General features: G+C 36.2%; 2 protein-coding genes across 5 annotated transcripts in view; one reads left to right on the top strand and one right to left on the bottom strand.

Moving 5' to 3' along the window:
* FNBP1L (formin binding protein 1 like) overlaps positions 1-23,178 on the top strand; it is a 99,145-nt gene that overhangs the window by 37,745 nt on the left and 38,222 nt on the right. For all 3 annotated transcript variants that reach the window (XM_073896285.1, XM_073896286.1, XM_025872219.2), the window contains exon 2: positions 6,836-6,951. In XM_073896285.1, the coding sequence (XP_073752386.1) occupies positions 6,836-6,951 (116 nt within the window). The remainder of the gene's footprint in view (positions 1-6,835; positions 6,952-23,178) is intronic.
* On the bottom strand, positions 16,082-17,429 carry LOC112824393 (DNA damage-regulated autophagy modulator protein 2-like). 2 transcript variants are annotated; one of them, XM_025872221.2, is made up of 2 exons: positions 16,821-17,043; positions 16,082-16,705 (listed from the first exon to the last, which is right to left on the bottom strand). In XM_025872221.2, exons 1-2 carry the CDS (start codon positions 16,891-16,893, stop codon positions 16,251-16,253), a joined length of 528 nt encoding a protein of 175 aa, XP_025728006.1. In that variant the 5' UTR covers positions 16,894-17,043; the 3' UTR covers positions 16,082-16,250. The 2 variants fall into 2 exon arrangements, with proteins under 2 accessions (XP_025728006.1, XP_025728005.1); XM_025872220.2 differs by having other exon boundaries at positions 16,082-17,429.

Raw genomic sequence — 23,178 nt, 5'->3', positions numbered from 1 at the left:
GGCCTTTATTTGGGATCTATTTACTTAATAGGTATATGAAAATCTTAGTTAAATATAATTAACTCAATTATTTGGCTAATTTTTTACTTGTACAGTTGTGTCCAGTGATATTTTTGAATATTTAAAAAATAAGAGATTAAAAATTTTATCAAAAGAGATTTTATAGGTTGTAACTTAACCTTCAGTAGCTAAAAAATAAAATTTTACTATACTTTAATATTCTGATTGGGCTTTAATACATTTGTTATGGCGACCAACTCTAAAAATACCTTTTGGTGAGTTAATATATATAGTCTAAGATTCTGTTCAGTGGAATTATAACAAATTATTTTGAGTATTGGAGGAAATAGGAATGACATTTAACTTTTTAAACAGTTTGACATAGGTCTTAGATATGAAGTTCTTTAGATTTAATTTTTCTTTGAGAATCAGAGAGCTTGAAAGAGACCTGGGGTATATATAAATTTGGACCAGTATTCTTAATTTAATTTGGAAGGTGATTAACTAAAATAGAAAAGTAGAATTCTATGTGGATACAAGAGAAGGTAAAGATCACAAAAAGCAGTAAGACCATATAGTAGATTAGGGAGGACTTGATATTGGTCAGATGATAATGCATACTTTAAAGCAAGGGTCTTCAAAGTAGAGCACACAAGATGATCCACTGAGATGAGAAAAGAGCTTAGAATTTCTACTTATATATGTTACCTACAAAAGAAGAACTAGGGGCTAGCCCAACTAGGGTGGCTCAGTCGTTAAGTGTCTGCCTTTGGCTCAGGTCATGATCTCAGGGTCCTGGGATCGAGCCCCCGCATCAGGCTCCCTGATCAGCAGGGAGCCTGCTTCTCCTTCTCCCACTCCCCCTGCTTGTGTTCCCTCTCTTGCTGTCTCTCTCTCTGTCAAATATATTTATTTGGCAAATTTGATAAAATCTTTAAAAAAATAAAAATGAAAAAGAAGAACTGTAACACTTTACTAGTATTTTAAATATGAATTGACACTGGAATTTTGTCTTTGACTTAAAGTTTCCTATAAAGAAATTGTGGGTTAAATATAATACTACATGAGCATAGGCAAACAGTAAGAAATGACATGGCTGATGCTTCTCTTCCTAATACTTTTGAGAACAAATATAAACAATGGTTATTAACAGTGTTTATTAAAGAGAAAAGATACAGTGGCTGTATCATAATCATATGGACTAGATGTGGTTTCCCATAATGAGATTATTTGAAATATGGCTACTGATCTGTTACTGTTAGTAATGAAGCTTGCCCTGAATGTATTTTGTGTCTTATGATAATCAGATAATAACATGAAGCCATCAGAATAAGCAAGAGTTTGAAAAATAAGAATACACATTGTGACCTCTGCAGTTTCTTAGTGATATTTAATGTCACATGATCAAGAGTATACTAAATTTCACTGAATTTGCTGATAAATGTTTGGAAGCCTCCTTCCTTTTATTGTGGTAAAATACAGATAACATTTACCATTTTAAATGTACAATTTATTGACATTAAGTATATTCATGGTGTTATACAGTCATCACCACCCTCCATCTCCAGAACTTTTTTCATCTTCCCAAATGAAACTCTACTCATTAAACAGTAACTCTCCATTCTCCCCTCAGCCCTTTGTAACCACATTTCTATTTTCTGTGTTATGTATTTGACTACTCTAAGTACTTCATATAAATGGAATCACAGTATTTGTTCTGACTGGATTATTTCACTTAGCATAATGTCTTCAAGGCTCATCTGTGTTATAGTGTCAGAATATCCTTTTAAAGGTTGAGTAATATTCCACTGTATGTATACACCACGATTTGTTTATTCATTATCTGTTAATGGACATGTAGGTTGTTTTCACCTTTTGGTTATTGTGAATAATGCTGCTATGAACATGAGTGTACTGGAATCCTCTTCAGATTTCAGACTTAGTGGTAAAAGCATGCTATTAGAAATACAGTTGCTCTTCCTTTTGTGGTAAAAATAGTGATATAATATATGTAAAACAACATGGTGACAAACTAATGATCTCAACAAATACTGTGAGAAGGCTCATAGGAAATACTCCTAAAGAAATATTTTAGAAAAAATTATATTCTGAAAGCATGGCTATACAGTTTGATTAAGGTATAGATGTTTCTAATATTTCAGTGTATGTTTTTAGATTGTTTCAATAATAAAGTGTATTTAGAACTACTTGTGACCTGCTAAAGGGAAGATGTGTTGAGGATTTAATCTTTTTTTTTTTTAAGATTTTATTTATTTATTTGACAGAGAGACACAGTGAGAGAGGGAACACAAGCAGGGGGAGTGGGAGAGGGAGAAGCAGGCTTCCTGCTGAGCAGGGAGCCCGATGCAGGGCTCGATCCCAGGACTCTGGGATCATGATCTGAGCCGAAGTCAGCCGCTTAACGACTGAGCCACCAAGGCGCCCCTGAAGATTTAATCTTAATAGTAAATGATTTGAACAGTGTTTTATGAAGAAATCATATAACCAGTGATACAGCAGTGCACTGACTGGAATTTTAAAAAGGAAATTGGGATATGGTTGCAATTTATTCACTTCATCATTTATTGGTAAGCAAAAAAAGTGAAGCCAGAAGTTCACAGAATATTACAGCATATTTTTATTATGGTCATTTATAAAAATGGTCATTATTTATAAAAATAATGCCTTTATAATACAGTAGATAGACTTTTTACAGTATCTCCAAATGAAATGGGGAGGGACCACTGAAAATCTTTGTTTCACACAGGTTTGTTATTCATCTCCTGGGTGTTTCAAATTTGTTGACCATTTCTTTTTTCTTTTTTTTTTTTTTAAGATTTTATTTATTTATTAGAGTGAGAGAACGAGAGCACAAGCAGGGGGGAGGGGCAGAGGGGAGAGGGATAAACAGACTCTCATCCCTGAGCAGGGAGCCTCATGTGGGACTTGATCCCAGGGCCCTGGGATCATGGCCTGAGGCAAAGGCAGACGCTTAACCGACTGAGTCACCCAGGCACCCGCTACCATTTCTTTAATAAGTGGTGGTTAGTAATATGCTTTCTTAGCAAGTATTTTTGAGAAGATTTAATCTGTTCCTTCAAGATAAGGAACATTTTAATAGTGAGTGAATAGCTACTTTTCCAAAGAAGTTTGAGCTGTGGAGAAAGCATTTTGATGATGAATGTTTGGGAATGCTTCCATCATTACATAATTTTGTTGCTGAAAATGATGTGTGTACCTGCAAATATTTTATCTGTAGTACCAACAGGTGTGTGTGTGTGTGTCTGTGTGTGTGTAGAGAAAATAAGAGAGATTGGTTTATAAGGAATTCAGTCACATGATTTTAAAGGTTTGGCAAGTCCAGACTCTGCAAGGTAGGCCCAGGGAAGAGTTCCAGTTGCAGTTCTAGCCCAAAGGCGGTGTGCTGGCAGTATCTGTTCTTGAAGAATAAAGGTCAGTCTTTGTTCTGTTAAGGCCTTCAACTGATTGGATGAGACCCACCCACATTACAGAGGGTTATGTTTTATTATAAATTCACCAATTTAAATATTAATCTCATCTAAAAAATGCCTTCACAGAAACATCCAGGATAATATTTGGCCAAATATATGGGCAACGTGGCCTAGCCAAATTGACACACAAAATTACATCACAGTTTCAGTGCAGTTTCAACATACGTGTTAAAAATATAGAGATGCAGTGCTTTCTGATTAGTTTGTAAAAATAACAGACTAACATCAAGAACCTTTATTAGCCAAATTTTAACACAAACCGTTGCATATTAGTGAATGAGATTGAAAAAGGATTTGGAAAGTATTGTCAGTAGTGATTTTTTTCCCACTTAGATCTTTAGATCTTTGTGAGGTGTTTTTTGTTTCTACAACTATGACAGCCCCTAAAAACTAAATGCCACAGTTTGGAACCAAGGGTTTAGACTTCTTTGCCATTAAATTTTTTTTTGTTTTTTTAAGATTTTATTTACTTATTTTAGAGAGAGAGTGCGTGTGAGTGCATGTGTGGGCAAGTGGGGTGAGGGCAAAGGGGGAGGGAGAGGGAGAAGCAGACTCTTCACTGAGCTTGGAGCCTCACTCAGGGCGTGATCTCACAACCTGAGATCATGACAATGAGCTGAAATCAAGAATCCAGTTGAGCCACCCAGGTGCCCCGCCATTAAGTATTATACCAAGATTTTAGAAATAATGAAGCATATTTAATTCATGGATCTCACTAAAATTGTTAATATTTTAAAAAGTCAAAGCCCAATGACTTTTGTTTGTTAAATAAGTTTTAAAAACTATTTAAAACTAATATTTACCTCATTTTCATTTTTTAAGATTTCTATTTTTATGGGTTTCACAATTACATAATTTATAAATAAACACATATGGGGATATTTAGATTTTTACTGATAAGGGTCTGTAATTTTAAAAAATTGAAGATTTTATCTAGAAGATAAAGAAGTATTAATGTAAAATTTGATGAAGAAACTGGTGGGAAGAAGCCTTTGAAGCATTTTGGGAAAATGAAGGGTGATTGCTTTAGCTTTCAGACTGTTCCTTTTTGGGGGAATGTATTTTGTTGAGAGTTTTAGTTTGAAAGGGAGTTTAATTTATACTAGGAAATATTAATAATATGCCAGTTAAGTTCACTGGGCAGTGCATTCTCTTGCTGTTTTCAAGTCTACTTTAGAAGTCAAATGATAATGAAAAAGTTGCGTGAAAGAATAGAATTACAGTACTAATACCAAACTATGATAACCAGATGAATTCTATTTCTGCTGTTTAGGTAGAATTTACCTTTACCAGTAGAATTTTAAAATTATTTAAGGTAGGGAAAGGGATAAAAGGCAAAGAGTTGGAGATGATTATTTGTAAATAACGAATCCTGTTAAACTGTGGGTGATTTAGAAAAAGAACAATTAGAGGTAATAGAAAGGGATGATTTTTGAACATTTTATCAACATTATAGACTTTTGTTATGGAAGAGGGAGAAAGCACCAAGTTATTCGTCAATCCTGGAGATTATTCTTGAAGGATAGGAAATGATGGTTTCTTAGGCAACAGGTAGAAAGGAGTATCATTTGAGGATTGAAAGAGTTCTTCAGGACAATGATACTTTGTGATGTATTAGTATCATGCTTACTGTATTGTAGAACACTTAGTAACATCACCATAACTCTATTGAGGTGTGTGTTGGGACTCCCATTTTAAGATGGACAGAGTTTAGAGAACCTTGGTAACTTACCCACATCTGGGCAGAATTTGAACCCAGGTATATTTGATTTTATTTAGCTTCATTGGGTGCCTGCTACGTTGCCAGGCATGGTGCTTATGCCTTCGGAGTTCAGAGTTGAATAATAGGTGGTTTCTGCCCTCAATAGAGTATGGCAAGTAAATAAGATAGTAATTTTTTAACTTCTGCACAGCAAAGGAAACCGTCAACAAAACTAAAATGCAACCCATGGAATGGGAGCAGATATTTGTAAATGACATATCCCATAAACGGTTAGTATCCAAAATAGATGAAGAACTTAGAAATCTCAACACCCCAAAAATGAATAATCCAATGAAAAAAATGGGCAAAGACATGAATAGATATTTTTTTCAAAAAAGAACTACAGATGGCTAACAGACACATGAAAAGTTGCTTAAAATCACTGATTATCTGGGAAATGCAAATCAAAACTGTGGTTATCACCTCATACCTGTCAGAATGGCTAATATCAACAACAAGAAACAACAGGTGTTGGCGAGGATGTGGAGAAAAGGGAACCTTGAACCCTCTTGCAGTGTTGGTGGGAATGCAAACTGGTGCAGACACTGTGGAAAACGGTATGGAGGTTCCTCAAAAAGTTAAAAATAGAACTATTCTACGATCCAGCCATCACGCTACTAGGTATTTACCCAAAGAATACAAAAATACTAATTCAAAAGGATACATGCAACCTGATGTTTATAGCAACATTATCTACAATAGCCAAATTATGGAAACAGCCCAGGTGTTCATTGATTGATAAATGGGTAAAGAAGATGTGTGTGTACACACACACACACACACACACACACACACACACACACACACAGAGCCATAAAAAAGAATGAAATCTTGTCATTTGCAACAACCAGAGAGTATTCTAAGTGAAATAAGTCAGAAAAAGATATCATATGATTTCACTCATGTGGAATTTAAGAAACAAAACAAAGGGGAAAAAGGAGGGAGAGAGAGGCAAACCTAGAAACAGACTCTTAACCACAGAGAACAAACTGATGTGTTCCAGAAGGGAGGTGAGTGGGGGATGGGTGAAACAGGTGATGAGGATTAAGGAGCACACTTGTGAAGAGCACTGTATGATGTATGGAAGTGTTGAATCACTGTACTGTATAACTGAAACTAATAATTACATTGTTAACTAATTGGAATTTAAATAAAAACTTAAAATATAGTAACTTTTGGGAGCCTTGGAGACCCAGACAGTCTGAGAATTTAGGGCCATTTTCTGGAAGTCATAGTGCCTGAACTAAATCTCAAAGGAGGAGTAAGAGAAAATTGTAAAAAGGTAACCAGGGGAGGGTGTTGCATCCAGGGGAAAACACATATATAAGGCATTTAGACATAAAGTAGTGTGAATTATGCTAAGAAGTTTAGCATTTTAAGAAATTTAGCATTTATAACGTATTTCTCTGTAGATCTTAAAGGAGGTGGGTAGAGACCAGAAGAGCCTAGATTTTTTTCCTTTTTTACCTCATTGCCTCTCTAAATAAATATCTGAAGCTGATTAAAATATTTGTGGATAAAATTTTAGACTTTTCAATGTGTTTTTACCTTCTTTTTCTAGGATCAGTTCGACAGCTTAGACAAGCATACACAATGGGGAATTGACTTCTTGGAAAGATATGCCAAATTTGTTAAGGAGAGGATAGAAATTGAACAGAACTATGCGAAACAATTGAGGTAAGTTAAAGTTTTTTCAGTTTTCAGAAATGAAATTACATTTTTAAGTAGTTGAGTATTAGATAAATGTAAATTCTGTGGGGTTTTTTGGGTCAGAATCAGATTGAATTAGGTAACTGATTTTTTAAATGATCAATTTAATTAAATCATTGCTAGTACCACAAGGAATATTGGCTAGCTAGATCATGAACAGACATCATTCCAGAAACATCTTAAAATCCTAAAATCAGGAAGCAAAATGCTAGGAAAAAGAAATACCTGAGTAATACAGTTTTTCCCTGTAACTTTTTTGCTTTAGTAATCTTTTGAAAGCACTGACGATTTCTTCAGTTTCTCAGATCTTTAGAGTTTCTATAACTTGGAAATCCAAGTGTGTTGAGCTGCGTTTCTGTCAAAAATCAGATATATTTCACTGATGAAAGTGATGTTGGAGTAGGTGTTAGAAGATAAGGGTTTTTAAGGAAAAATTTTAGCCTTAAAACAAATGGAATTTATCTTAAGATTTTGTTCAAGTGGAAAATCATTGTTAGGCTACAATTTGACAGTTCTTGCTAGAACTTAATAAAAATGGTGCTTGAGGGGCAGAGAGAGAGAGAATCTCAAGCCAGCTCTGCGCTGAGTGTGGAGCCTGACACGGCTCGATCTCACAGCCCTGAGGTCAGGGCCTGAGCTGAAAATAAAAGTCATCGCTTAACCAACTGTGCCACCCAGGTGCGCCAAGTTTCCAAGTTTTTCAGTGGAAGTGAGAAGAAATAGACAATGCAGTGATGGCAGTATGAAGTGACAATAAAGGAAAAGTTTAACATATTATAAAAAATGGATGAAAACAATGTTTCCAACCTAAAAGTACTTTGTCAGTAAGGGTATGATGAAAAATACTATGGAATATACAGTTTAAACAAATCAGGTGTAGCAGGGTAAACTTAAAAGGCTATTCAGTCCCTCAGTGTAAAAAGCAAGTTTTAGAACTGAATGTATAGCAAGATCTCCTTCTTGTTCACTCAAGTTTGTGTATACAGTTATATATAAAAATTGTATGTATTCTGAAGGGATCTAGAATACACCCCAAATTATTTTACAGTGGTTATCCCTGGGGAATGGGAGTGAGGGGTTGCTAAGGGAAGAAACTTAAAACACTTTTTACTTAGACTTTTGAATTACTGAAGGTTTTTCAATGATTGTATATTATTTTTATAGTTTAAAACACTTGTTCTTAAGCAAAGAAGATGATATACTCCGAAAGAAAATTCTGTCACAAATTATAAAATAAAAATTGGTGATTTATAAGGTGAACTTCAGCAATCTGAAGTTTTTTTTTTAACATTTTATTTATTTGACAGAGACACAGTGAGAGGGAACACAAGCAAGGGGAGTGGGAGAGGGAGAAGCAGACCTCCCGCTGAGCAGGGAGCCCGATGGAGGGCTCGATCCCAGGACTCTGGGACCATGACCTGAGCCGAAGGCCATGCTTAATGACTGAGCCACCCAGGTGCCCCAATCTGAAGTATTTTAACTATCTAGAATATCTCTGGACTCAAGAGTTTCAGGAAGGCCAAGATTGAACTAGAGTAACAGAACTAATCAAATCGCAGATTTCTTTGCCTTTCTGTTTTGTGACTGATAATAACCATTATAATTTTCACTTACTTGTCAAAATTGATTAGAACACCACTTCACTGAAGCAAGGATGACTAGACCCCACAATTACATGATACAGAAAATGTAATTTTGTAGTGAGAAAGTAGGCTTTTTTATGTATAGATGCTCTTGATCAGTGATTTGCATCTTTCTTCTGTCCCAGCACACTAAGGAAATTTGGCACATTTCCATTTTAACAGTGGCTCTCCAATGTAATGATTTTCAACAAAGGCAGGATTATTGGAACGTGTTGAGAAATTCCAGTAAGGAAGAATTGGGATGAAGCACGTGTAGCTTGAAACCACTACTCCCTTCCCTCCCTCTACATTGAGATTTGTTCCTTTGGCTGAATACTTAGTGAATGATTGAATTATCAGCTGCTCTTTATAGTATCTGTTTGTCCAAAGGGAAGAAGTTTGCCTTGTTTATTTCCTTTTCTTTAATGTGAATAATTCTTTTGGTTAACTCCCTCCTGTTTTTGCTACTACAGAAGACAGTATCTTTCCTAGTGAGGCAGCCTTTTTTTTTCTCCTAAATAATAACTATATTCAGAATGTTATACATTTACATTTTAGATATGTTGTAAGATTAAATTTGTCAGTCTTTAGTACCTTCAGTTTATTCTCTTTTTCCCCTTCTTTTGTCTGTTTTGATGGTTCTGGTTTAACTTTATTTTGATTTTTGGTATTGATAATGATTTTAGTAGTGGTTTGAGGATGGGAATAAATAGACAATAAAGCATCTATTCAGTCATGTTTGGAGACAGATAATTGAAATCATGTCTATTTTAATTGATGGTATATGATGACTTCAGGTTACTTGGTAAAATGCTTTTTGGTTTGCAGGCATAAAAACCTGAAATTGGTCATTCTTTTAATAAACTTACACTGTTTGAATGGCAGAGATTAAAATTTGTTTAGTAAAAGAAGCTGAAATGATAGGTATGTATCATTTTATTTATTTATTTTGTAAGATTTATTTATTTGAGAGAGAGAGAGGGCGGGGGAGGGGGGCAGGGGCAGAGAGAGACAGTGCCAAACAGACTCCACACTGAGCGTGGAGCCCGATGCAGAGATTGATCCCAGGACCCTGAGATCACAACCTGAGCTGAAACCCAAGAGTTGGATGCTTAACCGACTGTGCCACCCAGGTGTCCCATTTTATTTTTTCCTGGTAAAGATAATTACAGTATTAAGTTCCATCATAGAGATTGCTCTATGAAATTATATTCCTCTACTTCCACCCCAGACCATTCCCTTTTGGTTCAAATGTGGCAGTGTGGTATACTGGAAGAGAAATAGATTGGACGACAGAAGCCTGATAGCTACTTTTATTTTAACCAGAACAGAAATCTCCAAATTCCTTTTGATCTTATGTTCTGTACCAATGCCAAGCCTGGCCAACATAGCTGGTCCTTCTAGAGCTGAGTGACTATAACTTGAACGAATAAATAATTGAATAATCTGTATTTCAGTTTAGTTAAGAAATTAGGATCTCTGGGAGCTCCTGGGTGGCTCAGTCGGTTAAGTGGCTGCCTTCAGCTCAGGTTGTAATCCCAGGGTTCTGGGAATGAGCCCCCCACGTTGGGCTCCTTGCTCAGCAAGAAGTCTGCTTCCTCCTCACCCTATACTGCTCCCCCTGCTTGTGCGCTCTCTCTCAAATAAATAAATCTTAAAAAAAAAAAATAGAAATTAGGATCTCTGGTCATATGCTGAACCTTTGACAAAGTACTGCTTTCTATCCATACTAGAGTTTTTGTCATGTACATCATTGTGATGAGGTGGTTCTACTGAGAGCTGTCCCAGATATTTAGGGTAGGCTTAGATATACAGAATAATCCAAATAAAACCAGTTTTTATTTTCTAATTAGTCTTTACTTTCTCATGCCTCTTTATCAGAATTTTCTGTTTGTCACTTTGTTTAGTTTCACAAGAATCCAGGGAGCTCTTCTTAGTACTGATTTTTCTTTTTTTTTTTTTTTTTTTTTAAGTTTTTATTTTTTTTTTTTTGAGAAGAGGAGAGAAGGAACAGTATGAGAGGGGAGAAGGTCAGAGGGAGAAGCAGGCTCCCCACTGAGCCGGGAGCCCGATGTGGGACTCAATCCCAGGACTCTGGGATCATGACCTGAGCCGAAGGCAGTTGCTTAACCAACTGAGCCACCCAGGCGCCCCTGATTTTTCTTTTTTTAAGATTTTATTTATTTATTTGACAGAGAGAGACACAGCGAGAGAGGGAACACAAACAGGGGGAGCCGGAGAGGGAGAAGCAGGGTTCCCACTGAGCAGGGAGCCCGATGTAGGGCTCCATCCCAGGACCCTAGGATCATGACCTGAGCTGAAGGCAGACGCTTAACAACTGAGCCACCCAGGCGCCCCTTCTTAGTACTGATTTGATGGAAGTGGAGGTTACTTTAATTTTTATTATTTTTCTGGATTTATTTATTTATTTTAGAGAGAATGCGGTGGGGGGCGGTGGCGGGGCAGATGGAGAGAGACTCTCAAGCAAGACTCCCCGCTGAGCACTGAGCCCTAGCGGGGCTTAGTCTCATGACCCTGGAGTCATGACCTGAGTCGAACCAAGAGTCCACACTTAACTGACTGAGCCACCCAGGTGCCCCTAAAGTAGAGATTACTTTTATTCTTTGGTTAGCTGTTGTTTAACTCTACTGCTTTGGTCTCTTCTGAGTTTTTGATCAGCTGCTTAATGTAGTAAACCCTAATAGTGCCATCTGGATAGAGGCAGGAAGAACTGTTCCCCATATTTTGGGGTTTAGATGAACTTTCTTCATAGAATTAGATCCTGTGGAAATTCGTTCATTCCTGTCAATCCCCAGTAGTCACTGAGCTTGCCTGAATACATATATCCAGGTGTCATGTGTTGGATGATTTATTGGCTAAATAATTGTGCTGGTTAATTCTAGAATATCATCACCTACTTACTAAAATGTAAACTTCATGGGGTGCCTGGGGTGGCTCAGTTGGTGAAGTGTCTGTCTTTGACTCAGGTCATGATCCCGGGGTCCTGGGATTGAGCCCAGCCTCAGGCTCCCTGCTCAGTGGGGACCCTGCTTCTCCCTCTGCCTCTGCTGCTCCGTCCTTCCTGTGCTCTCTCTCTCTCTCAAATAAATAAATACAATCTTAAAAAAAAATAAAATGTAAACTTCACAAAGGAAAGAGATTTTTGTTTGTTCTGTGTGTTGCTTATTCCTAGCTTCTAGAACAGTGCATGGCACATAGCAAGCACTTTTTTTTGTATTTACTGAACACTTATATAGCATTTAATGTGTTGGTACTGTTCTAGTGCTTTTACACATACTAATACGTTTTGTTTTCATAAAAACCCAGTGAGATGTCAGTATTATTTTAAAGACTAGGAAACAGTTACAGAGAGGTGAAGAAAGTTAGCTGGATTCAGACTAGCTGCAGAGTCTAGGCTCTTGCTAGTACATCATGCTGCTTCAGCATAGGGAGAATGAATAATTCTCTATTGAGGATTTTTTTTTTCCTATCACCAGTGCCTAGTACCACAGAGACTTCTTTGGGTCTTGAGTATTTTACTGGAGACAATAATAAATTATTTAAAAACTATATAACAGTATTTATAACTAACATATCTGTTTATTATGTTACAGTTAACAGAAATTTGATTAAAATGTAAATTAAATTATTATGTACTTCATAAATTTAAGTCTAGTTGGATGTTTTCCATAAAGATAAGAATAGGTTGGGAAAAAAAAGGTTAACACCTTAGAAGTCCTTCTTCCTTTTAAGAAAAAAAAATTTTTTTTAAAGATGTATTTATTTATTTGAGAGAGCGAGAATGAGAGAGAGAGAGTACATGAGATGGGGGAGGGCCAGAGGGAGAAGCAGGCTCCTTGCCGAGCAGGGAGCCCGATGCGGGACTCGATCCCAGGAGTCCGGGATCATGACCTGAGCCGAAGGCAGTTGCTTAACCAACTGAGCCACCCAGGTGCCCAAGAAAATTTTTTTAATTAAGGAGAAAAAACCTTTTCAAGAAGCCCTATTTATTTTCATTTCCTTCTTGAGACATTAAGAATACTTTTGGGGGCACCTGGGTGGCTCAGTCAGTTAAGGGTCCTGGGATTGAGCCCCTCGTCTGCTGGGCTCCCTGCTCCCTAGGGAGTCTGTTTCTCCTTCTCCCTCTGTCCTTCTCCCCAGTTGTGCTTTCTCACTTGCTCTCTCACTCGCTCTCTTTCAAATAAATAAAAATCTTTAAAGAAAAGAATACTTTTGGGTATTTTTTAAACTTCATGTAGAAAGTGTTTCTTTAATTATGAGAATTTAAATTCTTTTTACTTTTATTGTTCCCATAACCTATTATAAATTGGTGTGAGGGATAGTATAATGTTACTTTAGTTCTCTCTGATTCTTGCCTTTAATATTTTCCTTAACTCTTTTAGCTCTTTTCTCCTGATGACTTAGAGAGCAAACACCATGACAGCAGGAGAACTTTTTCTTTAATGTCACGTAACTATATTTTCTTGATATGTTTGGATTGGACTTCATGTAGTTATCATTAGCATATTTTAGCTTTTTTGATGTTTTGTTTTTTGATTATTGACATTTTTCTCCTTCTTTGTACTTTTCATGAGCCATAGAGCTCTATTTTTTTAATCTCATTTCATACTGTTATATCTAAAATGCTGCTGCCTGCCCCTAGTCCTCCTAACTTAATTATCATAACCCCAAACTACCAGCCTCCATTTTTAACAACTGGATTGTTTGAGTGTCCATTTCAGTATATATATGCTGCTGTCTTATTTAATCTTCACAAGAGTTTGATGATATTTGTTACCATTGTATTTTTAAGACCTGTAGAGTATTTTCCCTATAGTAAACATCCAACAGTAAACTGTTGAGGAATAATGTGGAATGATTCATTTAACTAGTAAAGAAACTCAGGCTCATCACCTTAATGAGAATCACAAACCCTGTTCCTGATTTTTCTATTAAAATGTTTTAGATTTTTTTTTTTTTTTGGATTAAATGATGAAGCAGAACCTAACAAGTAAAACACAAAGCTCTTAGAAAAGAAAGTTCAAATCAGTTGTATTAAATATTTTGATAGTAAACTTTCCAGTGAAAAGGATTTAAAGACCTCATTTTGTTTAAACAACTACAAAAATAACTTGATAATGGTGTTGGCTGTGTAGATCACTTCATTAATCTCTTGGCTCTTTCATAATGCCTTGAGTAGTTTCATTTCCAAATTATTTTTTTACTGTTTGAATTGTGTAGAAGTGATTAAAATGAGGTAAAATGTTTATTTCATTATCCTGTATATATAAAATATAGGTAAATCAGACAAATTTAGCTGCTTATTTGAATCTGGACTTTGAAGATGTTATATAGTTGTCTTTTAAGAATCTGATATTTAGAAGGGTCATTTTAAGTGTACATTTGAGGTGCCTTAAGTATATTCATACCATTATGCAACCAATCTCCAGAACTTACTCATCTTGAAAAACTAAAATGCTATACCTAATGAACAGCAACTCCCCATTTTCTCCTTCTCCCAGCCTCTGCAGTTCTACTTCATGTTTCTGTGAATTTGACTACTCTAGGTACCTCGTAAGTAAAATAGAGTATTTCTTTTTTTGCGACTGGCTTGTTTCACTTAGCATAATATAAGGGTAATACATGTTGGAACATGTTCAGAACTTCCTTTTTTAAGGCTAAATATTACTCCGTTGTATGTATATACCACATTTTGTGTATCTCTATCTGTTACTGGACATTTGGGTCCACCTTTTGGCTGTTATGAATAATGATGCTATGAACATGTGTGTACAAATATTTGTTTGCGTTCCTGCTTTGAATTCTTTTGAGTGTATTCCTAGAATAGGAATTGCTGGATCATATGGTAAATCTGTGTTTAATTTTTTGAAGAACCATCATACTGTTTTCCTCAGTGGCTGTGAATTGTTTTACATTCCCACCAGCAATGCCCAAGGGTCCAATTTCTTCACCTTCTTGCCAACACTTGTTATTTTTGTGTTTTTGTTTTTGTTTTGTTTTTTAAGTGGTCTCGCACAGCATCAAGACCAATGTGGGGCTTGGACTCATGACTCCTGAGATCAGGACCTGAGCTGCTAAAATCAAGAGTCAGGTGCTTAACCAACTGAGCCACCCCTTTGTTTTTGTTTTTGGTAACAGCCCTCTTAATGGGTGTAAGAGATCTTATTTTGATTCTGATTTGCATTTCTCTAATGATTAGTGATATTGAGTATTTTTTCATATGCTTGAGGACCATTTTTGTATCTTTGAGGAAATGCTATTCAAGTTCTTTGTCCAATTTTTAAATCAAATTATTTGGTCTTTTTGTTACCGCATTTTAGGTGTTTGAATATATTTTCTGGATTTTAACCCCTTATCAGATACATGAGTTGTAAATTCTTTCCATTCCATTGGTTGGTTGTCTTTTCATTCTGTTGATTGTGACCTTGGATGCACAGGTTTTACATTTTGATGTCCACTTTACTTTTTTTTCGTTGCCTGTGCTTTTGGTATCATATCTAAGAAATCATTGCAAATCCAGTGTCATGAAGCTTTCCCCCTATCTTTTTAAGAGTTTTGTAGTGTTAGCTCTTATGTTTAGGTCTTTGATCCATTTTGAGTTAGTCTTTGTGGTGGAAGGTAAGGGTATACAGCTTTATTCTTCTGTACATGGGTATCTTTTCTGTTTAATTTTATACTATATGAGAAAGGATTCGTGGCTGTAAATGGTGGAAAACCCAGTTTGAATGTTAAGTATAATGGCAATAATAACATTTATAGGTTGGAGACTGTAGTTATAATCAAGGTGCTCATAAGTTAGTTACCTTGTAATTGCTAAATTCCATGGATATTTTTAGTACCAGCGTTTTTACATCTCTGTGATGAATTGACTATTTCTTCTTAGAACTTAAAAAAAAATCATCTTCAGTGATATGCTTTTTTGGGTTGTCTGAGTTATCTCTCCTAGGGGTTGGAAAACTTTTTTTTATAAAGTGCCAGATAATAATTTTGGCTTTTTGCACCATATGTTACAACTATTCAGCTTTGCTGCTGTTGTTCATCTCTGCTATTGTAGTGCAAAAGCAGCCTTAAACAATACATAGATGAATGAGTGTGGTGTGTTCCAGTAAAACTTTATTTATAAAAACAGGTAGCTGGGTGGGCCATAATTTGTTTACCTCTGATCTACCTGACTGTTCATCCTCATTGCTCTTCTCACGCACTTTGTCTTTCCCTCTTAAATGTGTATTTCTAGATTATTTTTAGCTACCTTCTCGTTTCGTACTTTTTGGGTAGCCTCATTCTCATTCATTGTTTTAACTATCTTAGGTGTTGGAACAGATTTGAGGTGGGGTTTGGTGTTGTCCTCCCCCCCCCTTTTTTTTTTTTTGTAGTCCTTTGGTTTTATTTTCTGGGATTAAAAAAGTATAGGCATAAATGTTTTTACGTGGTCTTCTTGAAGATATCCTTTAAAATAACTTGTGAAATGGCTTTATTTATGTCTCTTGATTATCAGTATTCATCAACATCACTGTCAGCCTTGATTAACTGGTTAAAAATTTCAGAGCAGAATAAGGAACTTTCATGAACATTTCCCCCAATCCCTGAGAATCATAATCATCACAGATATGTTTTATCCCTTCATCATAAATCTCTGGAAAGCAGCCGTGTTCGTTCATTGTTCACAGGGCAAGGAGCAGTGTCATAGAGAGTTAATCCATGTAAATTGGCTTCCACTCGTAAAGAAATTTTCTGAAAATCACGGATGTAAGTCAGGAAAAAACCAAAGAAGGAGAAAGACATAGACCATTCCGCTGCAGTGGTGATCATGTGAAGCACATAACCTCTGTCCTCAGGGTTCCAATGGAGTTTCTGTATGATATCTTTGCCAAAATTCCCACTGTACAAAAGGGATGAGCAAGTTAGCATGCTAAATGCACTTACTCCACACCAGATAACCACCAGTAGTCTGATCCAGAAGACTTGTTTGCCATGAATTTTGGGCTGCATTTGGTAGGAAAGGATGGTCTGAACGAACATGTATAACGAGCCCATACCAAAGGTGAGCACAGCTCCACATACATGCACAACAAAAAAGGCTGTTTTCTGGAAGTTTGCCACAACAGAAAGTCCAAAACAACTCAGTAACCCAAGTACAAGGCCAGCCTTGTTTAATTTGATGATACGACTCTCTTCAGGATTCAGGGCATGAACTTGCTTGTACCGAACATAAATGGTAGCAATGCACAAAACTGCGGCAATATTTAACATTGCCCCAAACAAGCATTTTTCTGGAGCTACTGTACCAGTGTCACTGATATAAGGCAGAGCAGGGTCAACATGGTGAAGTGTTATGGCCGTAATGTACGAAAATATGAAAGCAGCAGCTGTCCAAATTACTAGGGCTGAAGGGAGGAAACTGAGACCTTGCTGAAACCACCACATCTCAAACAGGTCTTTGTTGCTTGTTTGCTTGGTTTTATCTTCCTCACTAAACCTTAGGTTCTGACAGAGCAGGAACCAGCCGTTTTGTTCACCATTCTATTTCCAGCTCCTGTTTTATAAGCTCATAAGATATTGGTCTTCAAATCTGCACAAACCAGCACCTTTGTAAATCCTGAAATCTTCTCTGCTTTCTTTGAAGATCCATGAATCAGAACAGCAGTTACAATTCTTAAATTTCACAAATGTTTGAATGCCACTGGTAATAAGATTAATTCCTTATACTGTCTCCTCTAAGTGGTGACTGCTTGTTTGCTTGGATGAGCCCGCCAGGGCTGGCCGCCGCGTCCGAAGACGGCCCGCGGGACCGAGACAGGGCGGGATCCTCCCCCCCTTTTTTTTAAAGGGGGGCAGGGCAGAGGGAGAGGGAGAGAATCCTAATCAGGCTCCGCGCCCAGCACGGAGCTGACCCAGGGCTGATCTCAACAGCTGAGATCATGATCTGAGCCGAATCAAGAGTCAGACGCTGTACTGACTGAGCCACCCATGCACTTCTGGCATTGTCCTTTATTAGCTATTTGACCATGTCTTAGTCCTGTAGAATAGGGCTAATAATACCTGCTTGTAAGTTTGCTGTAAGTATAAGATTATAGAGTGCTTAGCATAGAGATTGGTAAATAGTATGTGGGTGACGAATGGTCGCTCTCGTTTTTGTTACTGTCCTGTTACGTGTTAACTCTCACATCTGTATCTAGATCCCAGAAGTTTCTTTAGTGTTCCAGTTTTTACTACATTTCTCTGTTAGACATTTTTGTTCAGCTCTTCTGTAGTGTCATTTAAGAAGCATTCCTCTTCAAGTAGGAGTCTTCCCACATAACAAGAAGTTTGGAAATGGGATTCTAGAGCTTAGTAATGTCAGCGGCATTGTGAATCTCTTGATCTCGGTTGCAAGATGTGGTAGGAGTTTCAGTCATCCTATCCTCACACATCTGTATCCAGAGCAGTAGCAAAGTGTGAAGAAGGGACTTCTTCTGAGGTAATTTTTTCCTTTTTATTGTTAAAAAGTTAGGAAATAGAATCTCTAGGACTTGAACACCCTAAGGTGTTCACCTTAATAAAGTTAGGGTCATTGCCAGATTTTTGGCTGAAATGTCTAGGTTGATGGTAGTACCATTAATATAAGAAAAGAATAAGGTTTATAAAGAAAATAAATTCCATTTTAGACTTGCATTTGATGTACCTGTGGCAGATGGACTGCTGTCCTGTAGCCAGTCCTCCTCCTGTAACAGCTTTATTGAGGTATCATTTACATACCATTAAATTTACCCTTTTAAACAATTCATTGGCTTTTAGTATACTCAGAGAGTTTTCAAATCATCACCAATTATTTAATTTTAGAACATTTTTATCATAAAAAGAAACCCCTGTACCTATCAGCAATCATTCCCCATTCACCCCTCCTTCAAGCCCTGGCAACCACTAATCTATTTCCTGTCTTTGTGTATTTGCCTGTTCTAATTAACTGAGTTTTTTGTCTTTCTTTCTGTTGATATAGTACCTGAAGTAATTAATGTGTAGCACATAGATTTGCTCATGTTTGAATCAATAAATTCATTCATCCACAAAAATAATTTTTGGTGGTGTTTCAGATAACCATGACTAAGAACTTCAGGTAGAGGGTATTTAGTTAGACTTTCTTAATATGACATAGAAGCGCCTCTGCTGCCCCCCATATACCTTTCCAGCCTCACTGATTACCATAGTTTGGTTCATGGTTGATGTTCCAGCAACATGAACCCATTCATAGTTATTCATAAATGCTGTAATTTTTCTCTTCCATGCCTATGCTTATTAGATCTTCCCTATTTAGAATCCTCCCAGGGCTTTCCAGTTGTCTAGTTCTTGTTCACCTCTTAAGGGTATGTCAGGGAATCAGAAATTTCAGACTTTCTTCTCTGGGGAAGCCCCTTTATAGAGTCCTCTGTTGTTCTTACCATATTACATTATGTAAAAGTGTTTTATATATTTGATTTCTCTAGGCCAGGGATCTCTGAACTTTTTATTTCTTACTTTTAAAAACTGAACAGTGCATGCACAATTTTTTTTACAAATAATGTACATGTACTAGTGTAGTAATGTTAAATATTAAAACTTAAAATTTATTTTTCAAGATTTTATTTGAGAGAAAGAGAGACAGCAACAGAGTTAGCGAGAGAGAGCACGAGGTGGGAGGAGAAGGAGAAGCAGGCTCCCCGCTGAGCAGGGAGCCCTATAGGGGATTCGTTCCCAGGACCCTGGGATCATGACCTGAGCCGAAGGCAGACGCTTAACCAACTGAGCCACCCAGGCACCCCTAAAATTTATTTTTAATTGTAGTATAGTTGACATGTTATATTAGTTTTAGGTGTACAACATAGTGATTTAAACATTTATATGCATTGTATAATGCTCACTCTGATAAGTGTAATTACCATCTGTCACCATACACATATCATCTTTTTATAATTTTCAGAGTAGGTCTTTCACCTCTTTGGTTAACTTTATTCCTAGGTGTTTTATTCCTTTTGATGCAATTGTAAGTAGGATTAATTTCTCTTCATGCTACTTTTTATTAGTTTATAGAAGCACAACAATATGCTAATTTCGTATCCTGCAGCTTTACTGAATTCATTTATTCTTAGCTCATTTATAGTTTTTGGTAGAATCTTTAGGACCTTACTATATATGGTACTGTGTCATCTGTCAGTAGTGACAGTTTTACTTATTCCTTACAGATATGGATGCTTTTTATTTCTTTTTCTTGTCTGATTACTCTGGCTAGAACTTCTAGTATTAACGTTGAATAAAAGTGGCAAGAGTGGTCATCCTTGTCTTGTTCTTGATCTTAGAGGAAAAGCTGCTTTTCACCATTGAGTGTGATATTAGCTGTGGGCTTATCATATATGGACTTTATTATGTTGAGTTATGTTCCCTGTATATCTGCTTTGTTGAGTTTTTATCATGAATGGATGTTGAATTCTTTTCCTACATCTCTTGAGATTATCATATGATTTTTATCCTTCGTTTTGTTAATGTGATATATCACTTTTATTGATTTATGGATTTGAGCCATTCTTGTATCCCTGCTATAAATTCCACTTAATTGTGTTGAATGATTTTTTAAAATTTATTGTTGAATGTAGTTTACTCATATTTTATTGAGGATTTTGCGTTATGTTCTTCAGGGATATTGGCCTCTAATTTTCTTTTTTTTGTAGTGTCTTTGGTGTCAGGGTAATGATGGCTACATAGAATGAATATGGAAGCCTTTATTTAATTTTTCTTTCTCTAATTTTTTTGGAATAGTTTGAGAAGGATGGGTATTAATTCTTCTTTAAATGTTTGGTAGAATTCACCTGTGAAGCCATCTGGTCATGTATTTTTTTTATTGTGAGTTTTTTTTATTGTTGTTACTGAATCAGTTAAATTACTAGTAATTAGTGTGTTCAAATTTTCTTTTTTCCTGATTCATTCTTGAAAGATTCTTTTTCTGGGAACTTGTCCATTGCTTCTACATTGTCCAGTTTGTTGGTGTATACTTTTTCATAGTAGCCTCATAATCCTTTGTATTTCTGTGGTATTGGTTGTAACTCCTCTCCTCTTTCATTTCTGATTTTATTTGAGTCCTCTCTTTTTTTTCCTTGATGAGTCTGGCTAAAGGTTTATTAATTGTTTATTTTTTTTTGAAGAACCAACTATTAGTTTCACTGATATTTTCTATTTTTTTTAGTCTCTATTTCATTTATTTCTGCTGTGATCTTTATTACTTCCTTCCTTCTATTAACTTTGGGTTTTGTTCTTTTTCTAGTTCCTTTAGATGTAAGGTTAGAGTGTTTGAGATTTTTCTTATACCACTATAAACTTTCCTCTTAAAGAACTGCCTTTGCTGTGTCCCCGAGATTTTCAGTGTTGAGTTTACATTTTCATTTGTCTCAAGGTATTTTATTATTTTCTCTTTGATTTCTTTGTTGACCCATTGGTTATTTAGTTGCATATTGTTTAGCCTCCACGTGTTTCTGTTTTTTCCATTTTTTTTTCTTGTGATTGATTTTTAGTTTCATACTGTTGTGGTCAGAAAAGATGCTTGATATGATGTCAGTGTTTTTAAATTTATTGAGACTTGTGTGGCCCTAAATGTGATCTATCCTGGAGAATGTTCCATGTGTACTTGAAAAGAACGTATTCTGTTCTTTTTAGGTGGAATGCTGTATGTATCTGTTAAGTGCATCTGCTCTGATATGTTGTTCAAAGCCAGTGTTTCCTTACAAATTTTGTGTATACATGAGGTATCCGTTGATGTAAGTGTGGTGCTACAGTCCCCTACTATTTACTGTATTACTGTCGATTTCTCCCTTTATGTCTATTAATGTTTGAATTAACATATTTAGGTACTTGCTGTGTTGGGTGCATAGATATTTATAGTTGTTATATTCTCTTGTTGGATTCATCTCTTTATCATTATGTAATGGGCTTCTTTGTCTCTTGTTACAGTCTTTGTTTTAAAGGCTGTTTTGTCTGATGTAAGTATTGCTACCTCAGCTTTTCTTGTTTGTTTCCATTTGCTTGGAATATCTTTTGCCATCCCTTTACTATCAGTCTGTACATATCTTTAGGTCTGAAGTGAGCCTCTTGAAGACAGCGAATAGATGGATCTTGTTTTTTTTTTTTTTTATCTATTCAGTCACCTTATGTCTTTTGATTGGAACATTTAGTTTATTTACATTTAAGATAGTTATTGATATGTATATACTGATTGCTGTTTTAATAGTTTTCTGGTTGTTTTTGTAGTTCTTGGTTCTTTTTTTCTTGCTTTTTTTCCCTTGTGATTTGATGACTTTTTTTTTTTTTTTTTTTTTTTTTTAGTGTTTTGCTGGATTCTTTTCTCTTTATTTTTTTGTGTATGTGTTACTGGCTTTGAGTTTGCGGTTACCAAGAGATTCATATATAGCATGCTATGTATATAGCAGTCTCTTTTAAATTGATGGTCACTTAAGTTTGAACACATTCTAAAAGCACTACATTCTTCCCCTCCCTTTGTTTTATGTATTTGACATATATTTTACATCTTTTTATTTTGTATATCCTCTAATTATTGTAGATAAAATTGATTTTACTACTTTCGTCTTTTAACCATCATAGTACTTTTATGAATGATGTACCACTTTTACCATATATTTGCTTTTACCGGTGAAATTTTTTTTCTTTTTGAAGATTTTATTTATTTATTTGAGAGAGACACAGTGAGAGAGGGAACACAAGCAGGGGGAGTGGGAGAGGGAGAAGCAGGCTTCCCGCTGAACAGGGAGCCCGATGCGGGGTTCGATCCCAGGACCTTGGGACCATGACCCAAGCCGAAGGCAGACACCTAACAACTGAGCCACCCAGGTGCCCCGAAATTTTTTCTTTCATAATTTTCTTCTAGTTGTAGCCTTTTCTACTTTAAGAAGTCCCTTCAACACTTCTTGTAAAGTCAGTTTAGTGGTGATGAAGTCCTTTAACTTTTGTTTGTCTGGGAAACTATCTCTACTTCAATTCTGAATGATACCTTGCTGAGTAGGGTATTCTTGTTTATAGGGTTTTTACCTTTTGGCACTTTGAATATATCATGCTGTGGGCTGCAGAGTTTCTGCTGAAAAATCAAACAATAGACTTAGGTGGTTGTTCCCGTGTACATAACATTTACTTTTTTGTCTTGCTGCTTTAAGATTCGCTCTTTTAATTTTTGATATTTTAATTATTATGTGGTTTGGTGTGGACCTCTTTGGGTTTATCTCCTTTGGGGGTTTCTTTCCTTCCTTGACCTGGATATCTATTTCATTCCTCAAGTTAAGGAATTTTTCAGCTGTTATTTCTTCAGATGATTTTTTCCCCTCTCTCTTTTTCCATCTGGGACCCTGAAAATGCAAATGTTGGTGTGCTTGATGTTGCCCAGAGGTCGCTTAACCTATTCTTTTATTTTTATTTATTTAAAAAACATATTATTTATTTATTTGAGAGAGAGGGAGAGGGGCCAAGGGAAAGGAAGAAAATCTCAAACAGACTCCCCACTAAGTGTGGAGCCCGATGCCAGGCTTAATCCCAGGACCCTGAG

The sequence above is a fragment of the Callorhinus ursinus genome, unplaced genomic scaffold (genome assembly GCF_003265705.2).
Source record: "Callorhinus ursinus isolate GAN/ISIS: 27379988/994484 unplaced genomic scaffold, GSC_fseal_2.0 scaffold9, whole genome shotgun sequence".
Taxonomy (NCBI): Eukaryota; Metazoa; Chordata; class Mammalia; order Carnivora; family Otariidae; genus Callorhinus; species Callorhinus ursinus.
Note: the sequence above shows the minus strand (reverse complement) of the source record. Positions and strands in the feature narration are given on the sequence as shown.

Bases quoted from the DNA above. Each gene is read 5' to 3' on its own strand.
- LOC112824393 (XM_025872220.2), bottom strand. From the start codon at position 17,051: ATGTGGTGGTTTCAGCAAGGTCTCAGTTTCCTCCCTTCAGCCCTAGTA.